Source organism: Bombus affinis, chromosome 11, assembly GCF_024516045.1.
Source record: "Bombus affinis isolate iyBomAffi1 chromosome 11, iyBomAffi1.2, whole genome shotgun sequence".
Classification (NCBI taxonomy): Eukaryota; Metazoa; Arthropoda; class Insecta; order Hymenoptera; family Apidae; genus Bombus; species Bombus affinis.
The window spans coordinates 11,566,613-11,589,641 of NC_066354.1; the positions used below are offsets into that span (position 1 = coordinate 11,566,613).

The 23,029-nt window shown below is 30.5% G+C and overlaps 9 protein-coding genes across 29 annotated transcripts in view; 4 read left to right on the forward strand and 5 right to left on the reverse strand.

Moving 5' to 3' along the window:
• Nucleotides 1-1,347, reverse strand: part of LOC126922307 (retinol dehydrogenase 13-like) — a 17,811-nt gene extending 16,464 nt beyond the window's left edge. The window contains exon 1 of the mRNA XM_050734797.1: nt 1,092-1,347. Within this exon, the coding sequence (XP_050590754.1) occupies nt 1,092-1,139 (48 nt within the window). The 5' untranslated portion in view covers nt 1,140-1,347. The remainder of the gene's footprint in view (nt 1-1,091) is intronic.
• The window catches only part of LOC126922270 (regulator of microtubule dynamics protein 1-like), a 26,473-nt gene extending 4,271 nt beyond the window's left edge, over nt 1-22,202 (forward strand). For 2 of the 11 annotated variants that reach the window (XM_050734735.1, XM_050734740.1), the window contains exons 2-4: nt 7,727-7,924; nt 7,984-8,232; nt 8,366-10,669. In XM_050734735.1, the coding sequence (XP_050590692.1) occupies nt 7,727-7,924; nt 7,984-8,232; nt 8,366-8,713 (795 nt within the window). In that variant the 3' untranslated portion in view covers nt 8,714-10,669. Of the gene's footprint in view, nt 1-1,730; nt 1,881-7,263; nt 7,649-7,726; nt 7,925-7,983; nt 8,233-8,365; nt 10,670-14,784; nt 16,435-20,552 lie in introns of those variants that run through there. The other 9 variants (XR_007712690.1, XR_007712688.1, XR_007712689.1 and 6 more) reach the window with 9 other exon arrangements.
• Nucleotides 1,503-4,901, forward strand: LOC126922282 (regulator of microtubule dynamics protein 1-like). The gene is made up of 4 exons (XM_050734766.1): nt 1,503-1,736; nt 1,959-2,156; nt 2,216-2,464; nt 2,598-4,901. The coding sequence occupies exons 2-4, from the start codon at nt 2,016-2,018 to the stop codon at nt 2,943-2,945; spliced, it is 738 nt and encodes a 245-aa protein (XP_050590723.1). The 5' UTR covers nt 1,503-1,736; nt 1,959-2,015; the 3' UTR covers nt 2,946-4,901.
• Nucleotides 5,144-7,115, reverse strand: LOC126922308 (retinol dehydrogenase 13-like). The gene is made up of 7 exons (XM_050734798.1): nt 6,860-7,115; nt 6,645-6,739; nt 6,304-6,469; nt 6,115-6,223; nt 5,584-5,903; nt 5,300-5,529; nt 5,144-5,207 (listed from the first exon to the last, which is right to left on the reverse strand). Exons 1-7 carry the CDS (start codon nt 6,905-6,907, stop codon nt 5,144-5,146), a joined length of 1,032 nt encoding a protein of 343 aa, XP_050590755.1. The 5' UTR covers nt 6,908-7,115.
• Nucleotides 10,909-12,880, reverse strand: LOC126922306 (retinol dehydrogenase 13-like). The gene is made up of 7 exons (XM_050734796.1): nt 12,625-12,880; nt 12,410-12,504; nt 12,069-12,234; nt 11,880-11,988; nt 11,349-11,668; nt 11,065-11,294; nt 10,909-10,972 (listed from the first exon to the last, which is right to left on the reverse strand). Exons 1-7 carry the CDS (start codon nt 12,670-12,672, stop codon nt 10,909-10,911), a joined length of 1,032 nt encoding a protein of 343 aa, XP_050590753.1. The 5' UTR covers nt 12,673-12,880.
• Nucleotides 13,035-22,202, forward strand: LOC126922271 (regulator of microtubule dynamics protein 1-like). Of its 5 annotated transcripts, none has more exons than XR_007712692.1 (5): nt 13,035-13,269; nt 13,492-13,689; nt 13,749-13,997; nt 14,131-15,021; nt 20,885-22,202. XR_007712692.1 is itself a non-coding variant. In XM_050734744.1 (5 exons), exons 3-5 carry the CDS (start codon nt 13,549-13,551, stop codon nt 14,476-14,478), a joined length of 738 nt encoding a protein of 245 aa, XP_050590701.1. In that variant the 5' UTR covers nt 13,042-13,269; nt 13,382-13,413; nt 13,492-13,548; the 3' UTR covers nt 14,479-16,434. The 5 variants fall into 5 exon arrangements, 3 of the variants coding, with proteins under 3 accessions (XP_050590698.1, XP_050590701.1, XP_050590700.1); XR_007712691.1 differs by lacking the exon at nt 20,885-22,202 and adding an exon at nt 15,117-16,434; XM_050734744.1 differs by lacking the exon at nt 20,885-22,202 and adding an exon at nt 13,382-13,413 and having other exon boundaries at nt 13,042-13,269; nt 14,131-16,434.
• Nucleotides 16,677-18,648, reverse strand: LOC126922304 (retinol dehydrogenase 13-like). Its single transcript, XM_050734795.1, has 7 exons — nt 18,393-18,648; nt 18,178-18,272; nt 17,837-18,002; nt 17,648-17,756; nt 17,117-17,436; nt 16,833-17,062; nt 16,677-16,740 (listed from the first exon to the last, which is right to left on the reverse strand). Exons 1-7 carry the CDS (start codon nt 18,438-18,440, stop codon nt 16,677-16,679), a joined length of 1,032 nt encoding a protein of 343 aa, XP_050590752.1. The 5' UTR covers nt 18,441-18,648.
• LOC126922272 (regulator of microtubule dynamics protein 1-like) lies at nt 18,808-22,202 on the forward strand. Of its 2 annotated transcripts, none has more exons than XM_050734745.1 (4): nt 18,808-19,037; nt 19,260-19,457; nt 19,517-19,765; nt 19,899-22,202. In XM_050734745.1, the coding sequence occupies exons 1-4, from the start codon at nt 18,948-18,950 to the stop codon at nt 20,244-20,246; spliced, it is 885 nt and encodes a 294-aa protein (XP_050590702.1). In that variant the 5' UTR covers nt 18,808-18,947; the 3' UTR covers nt 20,247-22,202. The 2 variants fall into 2 exon arrangements, with proteins under 2 accessions (XP_050590702.1, XP_050590703.1); XM_050734746.1 differs by having other exon boundaries at nt 19,032-19,181.
• Nucleotides 21,657-23,029, reverse strand: part of LOC126922234 (protein Wnt-7b) — a 120,842-nt gene continuing 119,469 nt past the window's right edge. For all 6 annotated transcript variants that reach the window (XM_050734656.1, XM_050734655.1, XM_050734659.1 and 3 more), the window contains one exon: nt 21,657-22,933. In XM_050734656.1, coding sequence (XP_050590613.1) covers nt 22,782-22,933 — 152 coding nt within the window. In that variant the 3' untranslated portion in view covers nt 21,657-22,781. The remainder of the gene's footprint in view (nt 22,934-23,029) is intronic.

The following is a 23,029-nucleotide window of genomic DNA, read 5'->3' on the forward strand; positions in this document are numbered from 1 at the left end:
CTAACAATAAATTTGTTAGTAAAAAGTGTCCTATATGATTCACACCAAATTGCAATTCAATTCCTTCTTGAGTATACATCTTAGGACATCTCATTACTCCTGCATTATTTATAAGAATGTGAAGCTTCTTGTGTTCTACAATGGAAACAGATAATACAAATTATGCTATAGACCAATTGATTTAGATATAATTAGTTCAGGAAAACTTTCTTTTTAATTTAGTATTCAAAAATAGATGAACTAAATATATTTAACGGTCAATATCAGTAGTTATTCACTTTATACATATAATGAAGCTATGTTATTTCATTTCATTTCATACTCTAACATAGGATATGGTATATACCTTTCTTAAATTGCTCTACAAAATCCCTAATACTTTTTTGAGATGCTAGATCACATGGTCTACAATAAACATATTTATTCCTACTTTCTATTACTATGTCACGGCGTGTCTAAAAAAAATGATCATTAATTTTATATCTCACATTTTAATATTACTCTTAATATGATGTGAATCATTTTTTTGAAATACATTTTCACATTTTTCCATATCTCTACAAGCCATTATAACTTTAGCCTCTCGTTTAGCTAAATCACGAGCTATTTCTTTACCAATTCCAGTATTTGCTCCTGTTACAATAATTACTTTGTCAGTTAGATTTTTATCATTCTCATATAATTCTCCACTAAGATAATCTCTGCAAATCAAAGAAATGAATAATAAGTAAAGTAAAATATAATTTCACGTTTAAATAGGATCACTTACATATTGATTTATATTTTACGAATAAACAAAGAATGAGCAATCATATTATGCTATAATAAAAACGCAGTTCAAAAGAATAATCTCTTTGCAAAATATAGAGACGTTACCTAAGTAAGTAACCTCCACCAATGATGGTCAAACCGGCTGAATATACATATAAAGGTTTTGAAACAGCCGCAAACATTTTTCTAAATAAATAAAGCTGCAACAATAATTAACGGCAATTTTTTAGAAATAATAAATAGGATTAATTATCAATAATTTAGTAAAGCATTGTACGATTTATTTTCTCCTTCACGTAATATACAATGTACACACGCACGTGTATCTCAAGTAAACGGCAAAACTGAATTTGTAATAATTCAATCATGAAACAAATATACAATAGATTTTGATAACATCGATTAAAATGTAATAGTCCATTTCTATATATTATAATTTTTCTTAGTTTATTGTCATTGTTAATTTATATTATTTTAATCATAATTAATCATAATTAATTCGGATTCTTTCTCGAATGCATGTCAAGAAATTTAATACTCAGAAACGTGTAATGTATTTGTGGCAAATATAAAATTGTATACTTTATATTTTATATAATTGGTCGTATTTAATCGTATCAGACATTAACAGAAAATAAAAGAAGACGCACACACGCACACATACATCTTTACGATAAATCGAATTGAAAATATCGAGTTTTCAGTATCGATACCTGTCAATGCCTGTTAATGTTTGTGTATTTTATTCGATTCTCATTTGACGTGGAATTTTCTAATTTTGCTATCAGAATTACATCTGTCATAATTAATCAATTCTGAACACGTTGTATATTGTACAAATTTTTTATTTTTTTCTGTAAATACTATAATTGAATATGTCGTTACGGAGAGCGTTATTCGTTATCAGAGATATAAAAGTATTACAAAGAACGCTTATTCATAGAAGATTTCAATCCTCACGAAAGGTTTGGAATTATATCTAAGCACGATTTTATTTTTTATTACTTTAATATTATTGCATAAGATTTTTAAACTTCATTACAACCAGAGAAATTTTCTACTTTTAATCGATATTAGCTTTAACTTGATAATCTGACTGCTTGCAAATTGTAAGTGTAATGTTAATATTAATGATCTATAAATTTTAATATATTATACAAAATTATTCAATTAGTTTTCGTTATTAGAGCAGCAATCAGTACACGTTAACAACAAAATTATGTACCATATAGTCGTTCACTGCTATGGGTATTTGGGGTCTTACAAAAAAGAAGGGTGATAATGAAACAATCATAACTACAAAAGAAGTTCTAATAGCAAAAGCCGATGCATTATACGAGCAAGAACAATACCAGGAAATACATGACCTTCTAATAAATTATAAAGTAATTACATTATGTATATCACTTATAAATGTAGATAACAAAACTGAACATTTTTCTAGGATAGCGGTGATATTGAAATTATATGGCGTTTGTGTAGAGCAATGTATAAATTGTCTAAAATTGTGAGCGAAGTAGATGGAAAGAAATTAATTTTCGAAGCTTATGATTTAATACTCAAGGCACTTGAAATAAAAGAGGATAATTGGGCTGCACACAAATGGGCATCGATTCTTCTTAATTCTAAGACTCTTTATGAAGGAGTAAAAGCACAAATAAAAGAGTCATATAATATTAAGAAACATATGCTGGTATATTTCATGATAATATATCAATATATATATGTAGTATATAATATATATATATATATATATATTATACTTCTAAATATTTCGTTCCCCGACACAATGTCAAGCAATTGATCGAATATGTTTAATATCGCAGAGAGCAATGGAACTAAATCCAAAAGAACCGACACTTATGTACATGCTTGGTACTTGGTGCTATCAAGTTGCCGATTTAACATGGTATCAAAGAAAAATTGCATCTGTAATATTCGGAGAACCACCATCTTCATCATTCGAGGAAGCTCTAAAATACTTTGAAACCGCAGAGGAAATTGATCCCAATTTCTACAGTCAAAATTTATTAATGTTGGGCAAAACCTACTTAAAATTAAATCAAAAAGAGCTAGCTATGAAATATTTAAAAATGGCCCTTGAATATCCTGCAAAGAACGAAGATGATCGAGATGCTAAACAGGAAGCACAAAAGTTGTTAAAGAAATTTTAACAAACTCGACAGAAATTATAATCTATTATATGATAAATTGGGATTGAAGGGATAAAATAAATTTAGAGTCAATCTTTTCAGTAGAAGTATAAAATTTATTTACTATAAAGTGCAATAGTACATATGTGCGATGAGCTTTTTATACATAACATCTAAGATATTAATCACTATTTGAAGATTTGAAACTACTATAAACATGTATATTTTATAAAATGTTTCATATTAAATATTTTATACAATCTTTAATAATATGTAAGAAAGTAAGTTAAATAATTAATTTCTAAGTCGAATTAATTTATCTGTCAGGAGACTCTTCAACTTCATTCATCTCGTTGCGAATGGCGTCAAGTGCTTCTTGTTGCAAATTGGAGAGTATCCGGAGATATCGACGTGCTTCAGGACCGCCCATGTTTAGTCCTTGTGTTCCCATCAGATGGCATAAAAGAAGAAGATGCAGGGCAAATTGCGTACGGAATTCACCACACGGGCAACTGTAGTTTACTACGACGTAATCCGGTGGTAGTTGGTCTTCCGGAGGTGATGGTATGACATGCAAATGGTCATATCCAAGTCGGCACTGCTCCATCGTTTTGTTATAAGGCACAATCTGGAAAAATAAAATTCACAAATTGTTTAAGAAATCGGTGGAAGAAACGATTTGGAGGAAATAAAATACTTACTGCTCCGAGTGTGACGAAAATGTATAAGGGATGTTCCCAAATGCGAAGGATTCGAACGTGAAGAATTTTCGAACTCCAAGTAGTTCCAGAAATGTGGAATTTTAAAAATTGGAAAATTAAAGCTCTCTCAGAACTTTCAAACGTTCTGTTCGATATTCGATATAATTGGGAATGAATTTCCGAGCTAGTTGCCGAGCTTATATAGTCGACAGAGTCTGTTACCACCACCATACTCGTTCGTAGATTAAGAATTTTATGGGACCCCCTAGTCAGCAGGCAGGTAAAACCTAAACAGCTGTTAATTTGTTTAAGGGATAGACGGATTAGTGCGCGCATATTCAGATATTCGAAATTTCCTTCTTAATCCTCAATTACCAAAGTCCGAGAATGCTTCCGAGGATAAACGATCACAATAGAGTTGGAGCGAAATGCGATTGTAATTTATTATTAGTCGTCGAGTAGGAAGCGAATACATTGCTTTTTTCTTTAAATTTATGCTCTTTAATAAATAATAATTTATGTGTCACCTCTATATGGGTTACATGGTTATCACCACTGGGCTGTTAGAGCAACAATCGTCTCGGGCGGTAGTTTATGTTCTATGTTTACATTCGTAGGAGTTCGCTAATATTATAATTATGAGTTATTCGAAGTACATATATCGCTTAAATATATTCGAACGAATGATATACTTTATACAGAATTATATACTGAAACATTGAACGATAGATACATCTACCATCGCTTTATTATTTCTTATGCATTAATTACACAGTCGTCGTATTAAGTATATAGTAAGTACAGCAGAGAATTATTTGTTCGGTAATAGTTGTCGGTTGAGCTATTCCGAAGATTATATCGTAAATATTGTTTGGCTTTGAATATATTTTATGATCAAGGGACAGCTTCTTGTTATTGGTATTTGGCGGAGGGTAACGATGAGTCAATGAGTCGTAAACTCCTAGGCAGGTTCAGGGAGAGGACAAGAGGTAGCTGTATAATTCAAAAGCGTTAATAGTTCCCGTTTTCCATTTGCTTGAAAGAACGATTTATTGTCGGTAGATTTATGAAGACGATATTATTCGTTATTTATTACGAACGTACATTAATACAAGTTGTGCTTATAGAATTAAGTTGTAGAAAATAACTGATCAATGCGAGTATCGAAAATTGAATTTTAATTTCCGATGCTCTCGGATTCGTTAATTATTTAAATCTTTTAACAATGAATTTTAATATAAAATAAACCAGATCTTTATCCTTTTCTATCGCTTAAGATATTTTTATTGCTTTTTATTTCAACCGTATTATTATTTTCAACGTGTATTATTTCAATTTTCAGCGTGTATCTTAATTATTCGCGTATAATTAATATTATGAAATCGATTCGTTCGGTTTCTTTTATATCGTTTCAAAACGGGTAACTCAAGCTCTTCGAATTTCTCAAAGCTATCCCTTATTAAACGTTCGACAGTTGGCCATTCACCTTTCGCATTTTATCGCTTATTATCATGAATATCATAGCCATTTTATAACTTTATCATTTTTTGCTTCATTCGAAACTTCTGCTACTTTATTATTACTATAACAAGAATATATAACATCATATTTTAGCATAGTATTATATATTGGGTCTGCTATATTCAAATTTGCTAAAATTTTACTGAAACTTACATGAAATATTCTCCAGTTACATCATCCAAAGACGGATCTAATGCAGCAAATAAAACAGATTGCGCTCCCTTTATAGGCGTCTTAATAAATAACCATGTAAGTGTATCTACGGTTAATCTACCTAAAAAGTTTTGATAAATTCCCATATATCGCATTATTTCTGTTCTTACTATACCAGGATGGACGGCATTCACCGTAACACCAGTTCCTATGTGACATAAAAAATAATGCTTTATCGATTGCATTATTTATTCAAAAATAATTTTATTTTCTGTTAAAATGACAAAAGCTTTCAATTTATTTGCCAATTCCTTCGTAAATAGAATATTAGCTAATTTGCTCTGTGCATATGCTTCGCCAGGCTCATAGGTTTTGTCATTATTCAAATCGTCGAATTTAATTTTGCCACGCTTGTGTGCACTACTTGAAACATTTACAATCCTCGATGGTGCAGAATCTTTTAAAGTGTCTAACAATAAATTTGTTAGTAAAAAGTGTCCTATATGATTCACACCAAATTGCAATTCAATTCCTTCTTGAGTATACATCTTAGGACATCTCATTACTCCTGCATTATTTATAAGAATGTGAAGCTTCTTGTGTTCTACAATGGAAACAGATAATACAAATTATGCTATAGACCAATTGATTTAGATATAATTAGTTCAGGAAAACTTTCTTTTTAATTTAGTATTCAAAAATAGATGAACTAAATATATTTAACGGTCAATATCAGTAGTTATTCACTTTATACATATAATGAAGCTATGTTATTTCATTTCATTTCATACTCTAACATAGGATATGGTATATACCTTTCTTAAATTGCTCTACAAAATCCCTAATACTTTTTTGAGATGCTAGATCACATGGTCTACAATAAACATATTTATTCCTACTTTCTATTACTATGTCACGGCGTGTCTAAAAAAAATGATCATTAATTTTATATCTCACATTTTAATATTACTCTTAATATGATGTGAATCATTTTTTTGAAATACATTTTCACATTTTTCCATATCTCTACAAGCCATTATAACTTTAGCCTCTCGTTTAGCTAAATCACGAGCTATTTCTTTACCAATTCCAGTATTTGCTCCTGTTACAATAATTACTTTGTCAGTTAGATTTTTATCATTCTCATATAATTCTCCACTAAGATAATCTCTGCAAATCAAAGAAATGAATAATAAGTAAAGTAAAATATAATTTCACGTTTAAATAGGATCACTTACATATTGATTTATATTTTACGAATAAACAAAGAATGAGCAATCATATTATGCTATAATAAAAACGCAGTTCAAAAGAATAATCTCTTTGCAAAATATAGAGACGTTACCTAAGTAAGTAACCTCCACCAATGATGGTCAAACCGGCTGAATATACATATAAAGGTTTTGAAACAGCCGCAAACATTTTTCTAAATAAATAAAGCTGCAACAATAATTAACGGCAATTTTTTAGAAATAATAAATAGGATTAATTATCAATAATTTAGTAAAGCATTGTACGATTTATTTTCTCCTTCACGTAATATACAATGTACACACGCACGTGTATCTCAAGTAAACGGCAAAACTGAATTTGTAATAATTCAATCATGAAACAAATATACAATAGATTTTGATAACATCGATTAAAATGTAATAGTCCATTTCTATATATTATAATTTTTCTTAGTTTATTGTCATTGTTAATTTATATTATTTTAATCATAATTAATCATAATTAATTCGGATTCTTTCTCGAATGCATGTCAAGAAATTTAATACTCAGAAACGTGTAATGTATTTGTGGCAAATATAAAATTGTATACTTTATATTTTATATAATTGGTCGTATTTAATCGTATCAGACATTAACAGAAAATAAAAGAAGACGCACACACGCACACATACATCTTTACGATAAATCGAATTGAAAATATCGAGTTTTCAGTATCGATACCTGTCAATGCCTGTTAATGTTTGTGTATTTTATTCGATTCTCATTTGACGTGGAATTTTCTAATTTTGCTATCAGAATTACATCTGTCATAATTAATCAATTCTGAACACGTTGTATATTGTACAAATTTTTTATTTTTTTCTGTAAATACTATAATTGAATATGTCGTTACGGAGAGCGTTATTCGTTATCAGAGATATAAAAGTATTACAAAGAACGCTTATTCATAGAAGATTTCAATCCTCACGAAAGGTTTGGAATTATATCTAAGCACGATTTTATTTTTTATTACTTTAATATTATTGCATAAGATTTTTAAACTTCATTACAACCAGAGAAATTTTCTACTTTTAATCGATATTAGCTTTAACTTGATAATCTGACTGCTTGCAAATTGTAAGTGTAATGTTAATATTAATGATCTATAAATTTTAATATATTATACAAAATTATTCAATTAGTTTTCGTTATTAGAGCAGCAATCAGTACACGTTAACAACAAAATTATGTACCATATCGTCGTTCACTGCTATGGGTATTTGGGGTCTTACAAAAAAGAAGGGTGATAATGAAACAATCATAACTACAAAAGAAGTTCTAATAGCAAAAGCCGATGCATTATACGAGCAAGAACAATACCAGGAAATACATGACCTTCTAATAAATTATAAAGTAATTACATTATGTATATCACTTATAAATGTAGATAACAAAACTGAACATTTTTCTAGGATAGCGGTGATATTGAAATTATATGGCGTTTGTGTAGAGCAATGTATAAATTGTCTAAAATTGTGAGCGAAGTAGATGGAAAGAAATTAATTTTCGAAGCTTATGATTTAATACTCAAGGCACTTGAAATAAAAGAGGATAATTGGGCTGCACACAAATGGGCATCGATTCTTCTTAATTCTAAGACTCTTTATGAAGGAGTAAAAGCACAAATAAAAGAGTCATATAATATTAAGAAACATATGCTGGTATATTTCATGATAATATATCAATATATATATGTAGTATATAATATATATATATATATATATATTATACTTCTAAATATTTCGTTCCCCGACACAATGTCAAGCAATTGATCGAATATGTTTAATATCGCAGAGAGCAATGGAACTAAATCCAAAAGAACCGACACTTATGTACATGCTTGGTACTTGGTGCTATCAAGTTGCCGATTTAACATGGTATCAAAGAAAAATTGCATCTGTAATATTCGGAGAACCACCATCTTCATCATTCGAGGAAGCTCTAAAATACTTTGAAACCGCAGAGGAAATTGATCCCAATTTCTACAGTCAAAATTTATTAATGTTGGGCAAAATCTACTTAAAATTAAATCAAAAAGAGCTAGCTATGAAATATTTAAAAATGGCCCTTGAATATCCTGCAAAGAACGAAGATGATCGAGATGCTAAACAGGAAGCACAAAAGTTGTTAAAGAAATTTTAACAAACTCGACAGAAATTATAATCTATTATATGATAAATTGGGATTGAAGGGATAAAATAAATTTAGAGTCAATCTTTTCAGTAGAAGTATAAAATTTATTTACTATAAAGTGCAATAGTACATATGTGCGATGAGCTTTTTATACATAACATCTAAGATATTAATCACTATTTGAAGATTTGAAACTACTATAAACATGTATATTTTATAAAATGTTTCATATTAAATATTTTATACAATCTTTAATAATATGTAAGAAAGTAAGTTAAATAATTAATTTCTAAGTCGAATTAATTTATCTGTCAGGAGACTCTTCAACTTCATTCATCTCGTTGCGAATGGCGTCAAGTGCTTCTTGTTGCAAATTGGAGAGTATCCGGAGATATCGACGTGCTTCAGGACCGCCCATGTTTAGTCCTTGTGTTCCCATCAGATGGCATAAAAGAAGAAGATGCAGGGCAAATTGCGTACGGAATTCACCACACGGGCAACTGTAGTTTACTACGACGTAATCCGGTGGTAGTTGGTCTTCCGGAGGTGATGGTATGACATGCAAATGGTCATATCCAAGTCGGCACTGCTCCATCGTTTTGTTATAAGGCACAATCTGGAAAAATAAAATTCACAAATTGTTTAAGAAATCGGTGGAAGAAACGATTTGGAGGAAATAAAATACTTACTGCTCCGAGTGTGACGAAAATGTATAAGGGATGTTCCCAAATGCGAAGGATTCGAACGTGAAGAATTTTCGAACTCCAAGTAGTTCCAGAAATGTGGAATTTTAAAAATTGGAAAATTAAAGCTCTCTCAGAACTTTCAAACGTTCTGTTCGATATTCGATATAATTGGGAATGAATTTCCGAGCTAGTTGCCGAGCTTATATAGTCGACAGAGTCTGTTACCACCACCATACTCGTTCGTAGATTAAGAATTTTATGGGACCCCCTAGTCAGCAGGCAGGTAAAACCTAAACAGCTGTTAATTTGTTTAAGGGATAGACGGATTAGTGCGCGCATATTCAGATATTCGAAATTTCCTTCTTAATCCTCAATTACCAAAGTCCGAGAATGCTTCCGAGGATAAACGATCACAATAGAGTTGGAGCGAAATGCGATTGTAATTTATTATTAGTCGTCGAGTAGGAAGCGAATACATTGCTTTTTTCTTTAAATTTATGCTCTTTAATAAATAATAATTTATGTGTCACCTCTATATGGGTTACATGGTTATCACCACTGGGCTGTTAGAGCAACAATCGTCTCGGGCGGTAGTTTATGTTCTATGTTTACATTCGTAGGAGTTCGCTAATATTATAATTATGAGTTATTCGAAGTACATATATCGCTTAAATATATTCGAACGAATGATATACTTTATACAGAATTATATACTGAAACATTGAACGATAGATACATCTACCATCGCTTTATTATTTCTTATGCATTAATTACACAGTCGTCGTATTAAGTATATAGTAAGTACAGCAGAGAATTATTTGTTCGGTAATAGTTGTCGGTTGAGCTATTCCGAAGATTATATCGTAAATATTGTTTGGCTTTGAATATATTTTATGATCAAGGGACAGCTTCTTGTTATTGGTATTTGGCGGAGGGTAACGATGAGTCAATGAGTCGTAAACTCCTAGGCAGGTTCAGGGAGAGGACAAGAGGTAGCTGTATAATTCAAAAGCGTTAATAGTTCCCGTTTTCCATTTGCTTGAAAGAACGATTTATTGTCGGTAGATTTATGAAGACGATATTATTCGTTATTTATTACGAACGTACATTAATACAAGTTGTGCTTATAGAATTAAGTTGTAGAAAATAACTGATCAATGCGAGTATCGAAAATTGAATTTTAATTTCCGATGCTCTCGGATTCGTTAATTATTTAAATCTTTTAACAATGAATTTTAATATAAAATAAACCAGATCTTTATCCTTTTCTATCGCTTAAGATATTTTTATTGCTTTTTATTTCAACCGTATTATTATTTTCAACGTGTATTATTTCAATTTTCAGCGTGTATCTTAATTATTCGCGTATAATTAATATTATGAAATCGATTCGTTCGGTTTCTTTTATATCGTTTCAAAACGGGTAACTCAAGCTCTTCGAATTTCTCAAAGCTATCCCTTATTAAACGTTCGACAGTTGGCCATTCACCTTTCGCATTTTATCGCTTATCATGAATATCATAGCCATTTTATAACTTTATCATTTTTTGCTTCATTCGAAACTTCTGCTACTTTATTATTACTATAACAAGAATATATAACATCATATTTTAGCATAGTATTATATATTGGGTCTGCTATATTCAAATTTGCTAAAATTTTACTGAAACTTACATGAAATATTCTCCAGTTACATCATCCAAAGACGGATCTAATGCAGCAAATAAAACAGATTGCGCTCCCTTTATAGGCGTCTTAATAAATAACCATGTAAGTGTATCTACGGTTAATCTACCTAAAAAGTTTTGATAAATTCCCATATATCGCATTATTTCTGTTCTTACTATACCAGGATGGACGGCATTCACCGTAACACCAGTTCCTATGTGACATAAAAAATAATGCTTTATCGATTGCATTATTTATTCAAAAATAATTTTATTTTCTGTTAAAATGACAAAAGCTTTCAATTTATTTGCCAATTCCTTCGTAAATAGAATATTAGCTAATTTGCTCTGTGCATATGCTTCGCCAGGCTCATAGGTTTTGTCATTATTCAAATCGTCGAATTTAATTTTGCCACGCTTGTGTGCACTACTTGAAACATTTACAATCCTCGATGGTGCAGAATCTTTTAAAGTGTCTAACAATAAATTTGTTAGTAAAAAGTGTCCTATATGATTCACACCAAATTGCAATTCAATTCCTTCTTGAGTATACATCTTAGGACATCTCATTACTCCTGCATTATTTATAAGAATGTGAAGCTTCTTGTGTTCTACAATGGAAACAGATAATACAAATTATGCTATAGACCAATTGATTTAGATATAATTAGTTCAGGAAAACTTTCTTTTTAATTTAGTATTCAAAAATAGATGAACTAAATATATTTAACGGTCAATATCAGTAGTTATTCACTTTATACATATAATGAAGCTATGTTATTTCATTTCATTTCATACTCTAACATAGGATATGGTATATACCTTTCTTAAATTGCTCTACAAAATCCCTAATACTTTTTTGAGATGCTAGATCACATGGTCTACAATAAACATATTTATTCCTACTTTCTATTACTATGTCACGGCGTGTCTAAAAAAAATGATCATTAATTTTATATCTCACATTTTAATATTACTCTTAATATGATGTGAATCATTTTTTTGAAATACATTTTCACATTTTTCCATATCTCTACAAGCCATTATAACTTTAGCCTCTCGTTTAGCTAAATCACGAGCTATTTCTTTACCAATTCCAGTATTTGCTCCTGTTACAATAATTACTTTGTCAGTTAGATTTTTATCATTCTCATATAATTCTCCACTAAGATAATCTCTGCAAATCAAAGAAATGAATAATAAGTAAAGTAAAATATAATTTCACGTTTAAATAGGATCACTTACATATTGATTTATATTTTACGAATAAACAAAGAATGAGCAATCATATTATGCTATAATAAAAACGCAGTTCAAAAGAATAATCTCTTTGCAAAATATAGAGACGTTACCTAAGTAAGTAACCTCCACCAATGATGGTCAAACCGGCTGAATATACATATAAAGGTTTTGAAACAGCCGCAAACATTTTTCTAAATAAATAAAGCTGCAACAATAATTAACGGCAATTTTTTAGAAATAATAAATAGGATTAATTATCAATAATTTAGTAAAGCATTGTACGATTTATTTTCTCCTTCACGTAATATACAATGTACACACGCACGTGTATCTCAAGTAAACGGCAAAACTGAATTTGTAATAATTCAATCATGAAACAAATATACAATAGATTTTGATAACATCGATTAAAATGTAATAGTCCATTTCTATATATTATAATTTTTCTTAGTTTATTGTCATTGTTAATTTATATTATTTTAATCATAATTAATCATAATTAATTCGGATTCTTTCTCGAATGCATGTCAAGAAATTTAATACTCAGAAACGTGTAATGTATTTGTGGCAAATATAAAATTGTATACTTTATATTTTATATAATTGGTCGTATTTAATCGTATCAGACATTAACAGAAAATAAAAGAAGACGCACACACGCACACATACATCTTTACGATAAATCGAATTGAAAATATCGAGTTTTCAGTATCGATACCTGTCAATGCCTGTTAATGTTTGTGTATTTTATTCGATTCTCATTTGACGTGGAATTTTCTAATTTTGCTATCAGAATTACATCTGTCATAATTAATCAATTCTGAACACGTTGTATATTGTACAAATTTTTTATTTTTTTCTGTAAATACTATAATTGAATATGTCGTTACGGAGAGCGTTATTCGTTATCAGAGATATAAAAGTATTACAAAGAACGCTTATTCATAGAAGATTTCAATCCTCACGAAAGGTTTGGAATTATATCTAAGCACGATTTTATTTTTTATTACTTTAATATTATTGCATAAGATTTTTAAACTTCATTACAACCAGAGAAATTTTCTACTTTTAATCGATATTAGCTTTAACTTGATAATCTGACTGCTTGCAAATTGTAAGTGTAATGTTAATATTAATGATCTATAAATTTTAATATATTATACAAAATTATTCAATTAGTTTTCGTTATTAGAGCAGCAATCAGTACACGTTAACAACAAAATTATGTACCATATCGTCGTTCACTGCTATGGGTATTTGGGGTCTTACAAAAAAGAAGGGTGATAATGAAACAATCATAACTACAAAAGAAGTTCTAATAGCAAAAGCCGATGCATTATACGAGCAAGAACAATACCAGGAAATACATGACCTTCTAATAAATTATAAAGTAATTACATTATGTATATCACTTATAAATGTAGATAACAAAACTGAACATTTTTCTAGGATAGCGGTGATATTGAAATTATATGGCGTTTGTGTAGAGCAATGTATAAATTGTCTAAAATTGTGAGCGAAGTAGATGGAAAGAAATTAATTTTCGAAGCTTATGATTTAATACTCAAGGCACTTGAAATAAAAGAGGATAATTGGGCTGCACACAAATGGGCATCGATTCTTCTTAATTCTAAGACTCTTTATGAAGGAGTAAAAGCACAAATAAAAGAGTCATATAATATTAAGAAACATATGCTGGTATATTTCATGATAATATATCAATATATATATGTAGTATATAATATATATATATATATATATATTATACTTCTAAATATTTCGTTCCCCGACACAATGTCAAGCAATTGATCGAATATGTTTAATATCGCAGAGAGCAATGGAACTAAATCCAAAAGAACCGACACTTATGTACATGCTTGGTACTTGGTGCTATCAAGTTGCCGATTTAACATGGTATCAAAGAAAAATTGCATCTGTAATATTCGGAGAACCACCATCTTCATCATTCGAGGAAGCTCTAAAATACTTTGAAACCGCAGAGGAAATTGATCCCAATTTCTACAGTCAAAATTTATTAATGTTGGGCAAAACCTACTTAAAATTAAATCAAAAAGAGCTAGCTATGAAATATTTAAAAATGGCCCTTGAATATCCTGCAAAGAACGAAGATGATCGAGATGCTAAACAGGAAGCACAAAAGTTGTTAAAGAAATTTTAACAAACTCGACAGAAATTATAATCTATTATATGATAAATTGGGATTGAAGGGATAAAATAAATTTAGAGTCAATCTTTTCAGTAGAAGTATAAAATTTATTTACTATAAAGTGCAATAGTACATATGTGCGATGAGCTTTTTATACATAACATCTAAGATATTAATCACTATTTGAAGATTTGAAACTACTATAAACATGTATATTTTATAAAATGTTTCATATTAAATATTTTATACAATCTTTAATAATATGTAAGAAAGTAAGTTAAATAATTAATTTCTAAGTCGAATTAATTTATCTGTCAGGAGACTCTTCAACTTCATTCATCTCGTTGCGAATGGCGTCAAGTGCTTCTTGTTGCAAATTGGAGAGTATCCGGAGATATCGACGTGCTTCAGGACCGCCCATGTTTAGTCCTTGTGTTCCCATCAGATGGCATAAAAGAAGAAGATGCAGGGCAAATTGCGTACGGAATTCACCACACGGGCAACTGTAGTTTACTACGACGTAATCCGGTGGTAGTTGGTCTTCCGGAGGTGATGGTATGACATGCAAATGGTCATATCCAAGTCGGCACTGCTCCATCGTTTTGTTATAAGGCACAATCTGGAAAAATAAAATTCACAAATTGTTTAAGAAATCGGTGGAAGAAACGATTTGGAGGAAATAAAATACTTACTGCTCCGAGTGTGACGAAAATGTATAAGGGATGTTCCCAAATGCGAAGGATTCGAACGTGAAGAATTTTCGAACTCCAAGTAGTTCCAGAAATGTGGAATTTTAAAAATTGGAAAATTAAAGCTCTCTCAGAACTTTCAAACGTTCTGTTCGATATTCGATATAATTGGGAATGAATTTCCGAGCTAGTTGCCGAGCTTATATAGTCGACAGAGTCTGTTACCACCACCATACTCGTTCGTAGATTAAGAATTTTATGGGACCCCCTAGTCAGCAGGCAGGTAAAACCTAAACAGCTGTTAATTTGTTTAAGGGATAGACGGATTAGTGCGCGCATATTCAGATATTCGAAATTTCCTTCTTAATCCTCAATTACCAAAGTCCGAGAATGCTTCCGAGGATAAACGATCACAATAGAGTTGGAGCGAAATGCGATTGTAATTTATTATTAGTCGTCGAGTAGGAAGCGAATACATTGCTTTTTTCTTTAAATTTACGCTCTTTAATAAATAATAATTTATGTGTCACCTCTATATGGGTTACATGGTTATCACCACTGGGCTGTTAGAGCAACAATCGTCTCGGGCGGTAGTTTATGTTCTATGTTTACATTCGTAGGAGTTCGCTAATATTATAATTATGAGTTATTCGAAGTACATATATCGCTTAAATATATTCGAACGAATGATATACTTTATACAGAATTATATACTGAAACATTGAACGATAGATACATCTACCATCGCTTTATTATTTCTTATGCATTAATTACACAGTCGTCGTATTAAGTATATAGTAAGTACAGCAGAGAATTATTTGTTCGGTAATAGTTGTCGGTTGAGCTATTCCGAAGATTATATCGTAAATATTGTTTGGCTTTGAATATATTTTATGATCAAGGGACAGCTTCTTGTTATTGGTATTTGGCGGAGGGTAACGATGAGTCAATGAGTCGTAAACTCCTAGGCAGGTTCAGGGAGAGGACAAGAGGTAGCTGTATAATTCAAAAGCGTTAATAGTTCCCGTTTTCCATTTGCTTGAAAGAACGATTTATTGTCGGTAGATTTATGAAGACGATATTATTCGTTATTTATTACGAACGTACATTAATACAAGTTGTGCTTATAGAATTAAGTTGTAGAAAATAACTGATCAATGCGAGTATCGAAAATTGAATTTTAATTTCCGATGCTCTCGGATTCGTTAATTATTTAAATCTTTTAACAATGAATTTTAATATAAAATAAACCAGATCTTTATCCTTTTCTATCGCTTAAGATATTTTTATTGCTTTTTATTTCAACCGTATTATTATTTTCAACGTGTATTATTTCAATTTTCAGCGTGTATCTTAATTATTCGCGTATAATTAATATTATGAAATCGATTCGTTCGGTTTCTTTTATATCGTTTCAAAACGGGTAACTCAAGCTCTTCGAATTTCTCAAAGCTATCCCTTATTAAACGTTCGACAGTTGGCCATTCACCTTTCGCATTTTATCGCTTATTATCATGAATATCATAGCCATTTTATAACTTTATCATTTTTTGCTTCATTCGAAACTTCTGCTACTTTATTATTACTATAACAAGAATATATAACATCTTTTTTTAGCATAGTATTATATATTGGGTCTGCTATATTCAAATTTGCTAAAATTTTACTGAAACTTACATGAAATATTCTCCAGTTACATCATCCAAAGACGGATCTAATGCAGCAAATAAAACAGATTGCGCTCCCTTTATAGGCGTCTTAATAAATAACCATGTAAGTGTATCTACGGTTAATCTACCTAAAAAGTTTTGATAAATTCCCATATATCGCATTATTTCTGTTCTTACTATACCAGGATGGACGGCATTCACCGTAACACCAGTTCCTATGTGACATAAAAAATAATGCTTTATCGATTGCATTATTTATTCAAAAATAATTTTATTTTCTGTTAAAATGACAAAAGCTTTCAATTTATTTGCCAATTCCTTCGTAAATAGAATATTAGCTAATTTGCTCTGTGCATATGCTTCGCCAGGCTCATAGGTTTTGTCATTATTCAAATCGTCGAATTTAATTTTGCCACGCTTGTGTGCACTACTTGAAACATTTACAATCCTCGATGGTGCAGAATCTTTTAAAGTGTCTAACAATAAATTTGTTAGTAAAAAGTGTCCTATATGATTCACACCAAATTGCAATTCAATTCCTTCTTGAGTATACATCTTAGGACATCTCATTACTCCTGCATTATTTATAAGAATGTGAAGCTTCTTGTGTTCTACAATGGAAACAGATAATACAAATTATGCTATAGACCAATTGATTTAGATATAATTAGTTCAGGAAAACTTTCTTTTTAATTTAGTATTCAAAAATAGATGAACTAAATATATTTAACGGTCAATATCAGTAGTTATTCACTTTATACATATAATGAAGCTATGTTATTTCATTTCATTTCATACTCTAACATAGGATATGGTATATACCTTTCTTAAATTGCTCTACAAAATCCCTAATACTTTTTTGAGATGCTAGATCACATGGTCTACAATAAACATATTTATTCCTACTTTCTATTACTATGTCACGGCGTGTCTAAAAAAAATGATCATTAATTTTATATCTCACATTTTAATATTACTCTTAATATGATGTGAATCATTTTTTTGAAATACATTTTCACATTTTTCCATATCTCTACAAGCCATTATAACTTTAGCCTCTCGTTTAGCTAAATCACGAGCTATTTCTTTACCAATTCCAGTATTTGCTCCTGTTACAATAATTACTTTGTCAGTTAGATTTTTATCATTCTCATATAATTCTCCACTAAGATAATCTCTGCAAATCAAAGAAATGAATAATAAGTAAAGTAAAATATAATTTCACGTTTAAATAGGATCACTTACATATTGATTTATATTTTACGAATAAACAAAGAATGAGCAATCATATTATGCTATAATAAAAACGCAGTTCAAAAGAATAATCTCTTTGCAAAATATAGAGACGTTACCTAAGTAAGTAACCTCCACCAATGATGGTCAAACCGGCTGAATATACATATAAAGGTTTTGAAACAGCCGCAAACATTTTTCTAAATAAATAAAGCTGCAACAATAATTAACGGCAATTTTTTAGAAATAATAAATAGGATTAATTATCAATAATTTAGTAAAGCATTGTACGATTTATTTTCTCCTTCACGTAATATACAATGTACACACGCACGTGTATCTCAAGTAAACGGCAAAACTGAATTTGTAATAATTCAATCATGAAACAAATATACAATAGATTTTGATAACATCGATTAAAATGTAATAGTCCATTTCTATATATTATAATTTTTCTTAGTTTATTGTCATTGTTAATTTATATTATTTTAATCATAATTAATCATAATTAATTCGGATTCTTTCTCGAATGCATGTCAAGAAATTTAATACTCAGAAACGTGTAATGTATTTGTGGCAAATATAAAATTGTATACTTTATATTTTATATAATTGGTCGTATTTAATCGTATCAGACATTAACAGAAAATAAAAGAAGACGCACACACGCACACATACATCTTTACGATAAATCGAATTGAAAATATCGAGTTTTCAGTATCGATACCTGTCAATGCCTGTTAATGTTTGTGTATTTTATTCGATTCTCATTTGACGTGGAATTTTCTAATTTTGCTATCAGAATTACATCTGTCATAATTAATCAATTCTGAACACGTTGTATATTGTACAAATTTTTTATTTTTTTCTGTAAATACTATAATTGAATATGTCGTTACGGAGAGCGTTATTCGTTATCAGAGATATAAAAGTATTACAAAGAACGCTTATTCATAGAAGATTTCAATCCTCACGAAAGGTTTGGAATTATATCTAAGCACGATTTTATTTTTTATTACTTTAATATTATTGCATAAGATTTTTAAACTTCATTACAACCAGAGAAATTTTCTACTTTTAATCGATATTAGCTTTAACTTGATAATCTGACTGCTTGCAAATTGTAAGTGTAATGTTAATATTAATGATCTATAAATTTTAATATATTATACAAAATTATTCAATTAGTTTTCGTTATTAGAGCAGCAATCAGTACACGTTAACAACAAAATTATGTACCATATCGTCGTTCACTGCTATGGGTATTTGGGGTCTTACAAAAAAGAAGGGTGATAATGAAACAATCATAACTACAAAAGAAGTTCTAATAGCAAAAGCCGATGCATTATACGAGCAAGAACAATACCAGGAAATACATGACCTTCTAATAAATTATAAAGTAATTACATTATGTATATCACTTATAAATGTAGATAACAAAACTGAACATTTTTCTAGGATAGCGGTGATATTGAAATTATATGGCGTTTGTGTAGAGCAATGTATAAATTGTCTAAAATTGTGAGCGAAGTAGATGGAAAGAAATTAATTTTCGAAGCTTATGATTTAATACTCAAGGCACTTGAAATAAAAGAGGATAATTGGGCTGCACACAAATGGGCATCGATTCTTCTTAATTCTAAGACTCTTTATGAAGGAGTAAAAGCACAAATAAAAGAGTCATATAATATTAAGAAACATATGCTGGTATATTTCATGATAATATATCAATATATATATGTAGTATATAATATATATATATATATATATATTATACTTCTAAATATTTCGTTCCCCGACACAATGTCAAGCAATTGATCGAATATGTTTAATATCGCAGAGAGCAATGGAACTAAATCCAAAAGAACCGACACTTATGTACATGCTTGGTACTTGGTGCTATCAAGTTGCCGATTTAACATGGTATCAAAGAAAAATTGCATCTGTAATATTCGGAGAACCACCATCTTCATCATTCGAGGAAGCTCTAAAATACTTTGAAACCGCAGAGGAAATTGATCCCAATTTCTACAGTCAAAATTTATTAATGTTGGGCAAAACCTACTTAAAATTAAATCAAAAAGAGCTAGCTATGAAATATTTAAAAATGGCCCTTGAATATCCTGCAAAGAACGAAGATGATCGAGATGCTAAACAGGAAGCACAAAAGTTGTTAAAGAAATTTTAACAAACTCGACAGAAATTATAATCTATTATATGATAAATTGGGATTGAAGGGATAAAATAAATTTAGAGTCAATCTTTTCAGTAGAAGTATAAAATTTATTTACTATAAAGTGCAATAGTACATATGTGCGATGAGCTTTTTATACATAACATCTAAGATATTAATCACTATTTGAAGATTTGAAACTACTATAAACATGTATATTTTATAAAATGTTTCATATTAAATATTTTATACAATCTTTAATAATATGTAAGAAAGTAAGTTAAATAATTAATTTCTAAGTCGAATTAATTTATCTGTCAGGAGACTCTTCAACTTCATTCATCTCGTTGCGAATGGCGTCAAGTGCTTCTTGTTGCAAATTGGAGAGTATCCGGAGATATCGACGTGCTTCAGGACCGCCCATGTTTAGTCCTTGTGTTCCCATCAGATGGCATAAAAGAAGAAGATGCAGGGCAAATTGCGTACGGAATTCACCACACGGGCAACTGTAGTTTACTACGACGTAATCCGGTGGTAGTTGGTCTTCCGGAGGTGATGGTATGACATGCAAATGGTCATATCCAAGTCGGCACTGCTCCATCGTTTTGTTATAAGGCACAATCTGGAAAAATAAAATTCACAAATTGTTTAAGAAATCGGTGGAAGAAACGATTTGGAGGAAATAAAATACTTACTGCTCCGAGTGTGACGAAAATGTATAAGGGATGTTCCCAAATGCGAAGGATTCGAACGTGAAGAATTTTCGAACTCCAAGTAGTTCCAGAAATGTGGAATTTTAAAAATTGGAAAATTAAAGCTCTCTCAGAACTTTCAAACGTTCTGTTCGATATTCGATATAATTGGGAATGAATTTCCGAGCTAGTTGCCGAGCTTATATAGTCGACAGAGTCTGTTACCACCACCATACTCGTTCGTAGATTAAGAATTTTATGGGACCCCCTAGTTGGCAGGCAGGTAAAACCTAAACAGCTGTTAATTTGTTTAAGGGATAGACGGATTAGTGCGCGCATATTCAGATATTCGAAATTTCCTTCTTAATCCTCAATTACCAAAGTCCGAGAATGCTTCCGAGGATAAACGATCACAATAGAGTTGGAGCGAAATGCGATTGTAATTTATTATTAGTCGTCGAGTAGGAAGCGAATACATTGCTTTTTTCTTTAAATTTACGCTCTTTAATAAATAATAATTTATGTGTCACCTCTATATGGGTTACATGGTTATCACCACTGGGCTGTTAGAGCAACAATCGTCTCGGGCGGTAGTTTATGTTCTATGTTTACATTCGTAGGAGTTCGCTAATATTATAATTATGAGTTATTCGAAGTACATATATCGCTTAAATATATTCGAACGAATGATATACTTTATACAGAATTATATACTGAAACATTGAACGATAGATACATCTACCATCGCTTTATTATTTCTTATGCATTAATTACACAGTCGTCGTATTAAGTATATAGTAAGTACAGCAGAGAATTATTTGTTCGGTAATAGTTGTCGGTTGAGCTATTCCGAAGATTATATCGTAAATATTGTTTGGCTTTGAATATATTTTATGATCAAGGGACAGCTTCTTGTTATTGGTATTTGGCGGAGGGTAACGATGAGTCAATGAGTCGTAAACTCCTAGGCAGGTTCAGGGAGAGGACAAGAGGTAGCTGTATAATTCAAAAGCGTTAATAGTTCCCGTTTTCCATTTGCTTGAAAGAACGATTTATTGTCGGTAGATTTATGAAGACGATATTATTCGTTATTTATTACGAACGTACATTAATACAAGTTGTGCTTATAGAATTAAGTTGTAGAAAATAACTGATCAATGCGAGTATCGAAAATTGAATTTTAATTTCCGATGCTCTCGGATTCGTTAATTATTTAAATCTTTTAACAATGAATTTTAATATAAAATAAACCAGATCTTTATCCTTTTCTATCGCTTAAGATATTTTTATTGCTTTTTATTTCAACCGTATTATTATTTTCAACGTGTATTATTTCAATTTTCAGCGTGTATCTTAATTATTCGCGTATAATTAATATTATGAAATCGATTCGTTCGGTTTCTTTTATATCGTTTCAAAACGGGTAACTCAAGCTCTTCGAATTTCTCAAAGCTATCCCTTATTAAACGTTCGACAGTTGGCCATTCACCTTTCGCATTTTATCGCTTATTATCATGAATATACAGACTGAATATCGTCTTTACAATTACATACTATCGACTATCACATTAAATAACGAGAGCTTTAGAAAAATTGTTGAATTTGATCGTGTATCTATCGTCGTCTTAAGCATACAAGTCGATTAAATTAAGCAGAAAAAGGAACGCTTTGTCGATTATCGTTATTATGCTCGTTAACTTTACAGGAACAGCATCTTGAGGTCGATGTTGAATAATTTCCGATCAGATGCAACAAAGTTCGCGGATATATCGATGTAGAGAGACTCTCGTCGCCATTTGTTGTGTCTACTACATATATTTACACGGTTAAAATCGCCAATACGTTCGAAATACGTTGTTTATTTGCACGTGTACTCCTCGGTACGCTCTGTGCACGTTTCACAATGCACGCGGCAGCACCAGTGAAATTTGCATCTGCATTGCCACGTTCTTGTGAACTGATGTGTGTTGTAACCGCGACCACAGCACATTAGATCGCATCCGTCCGTACCTGAAACATCAATCGTTTTTACCATCGTCTAAATTTAAGATATTGGAAACTACGAAGCTTTTCGTTAAATAGCCTGCAGCGATAAAAGGATAGAAC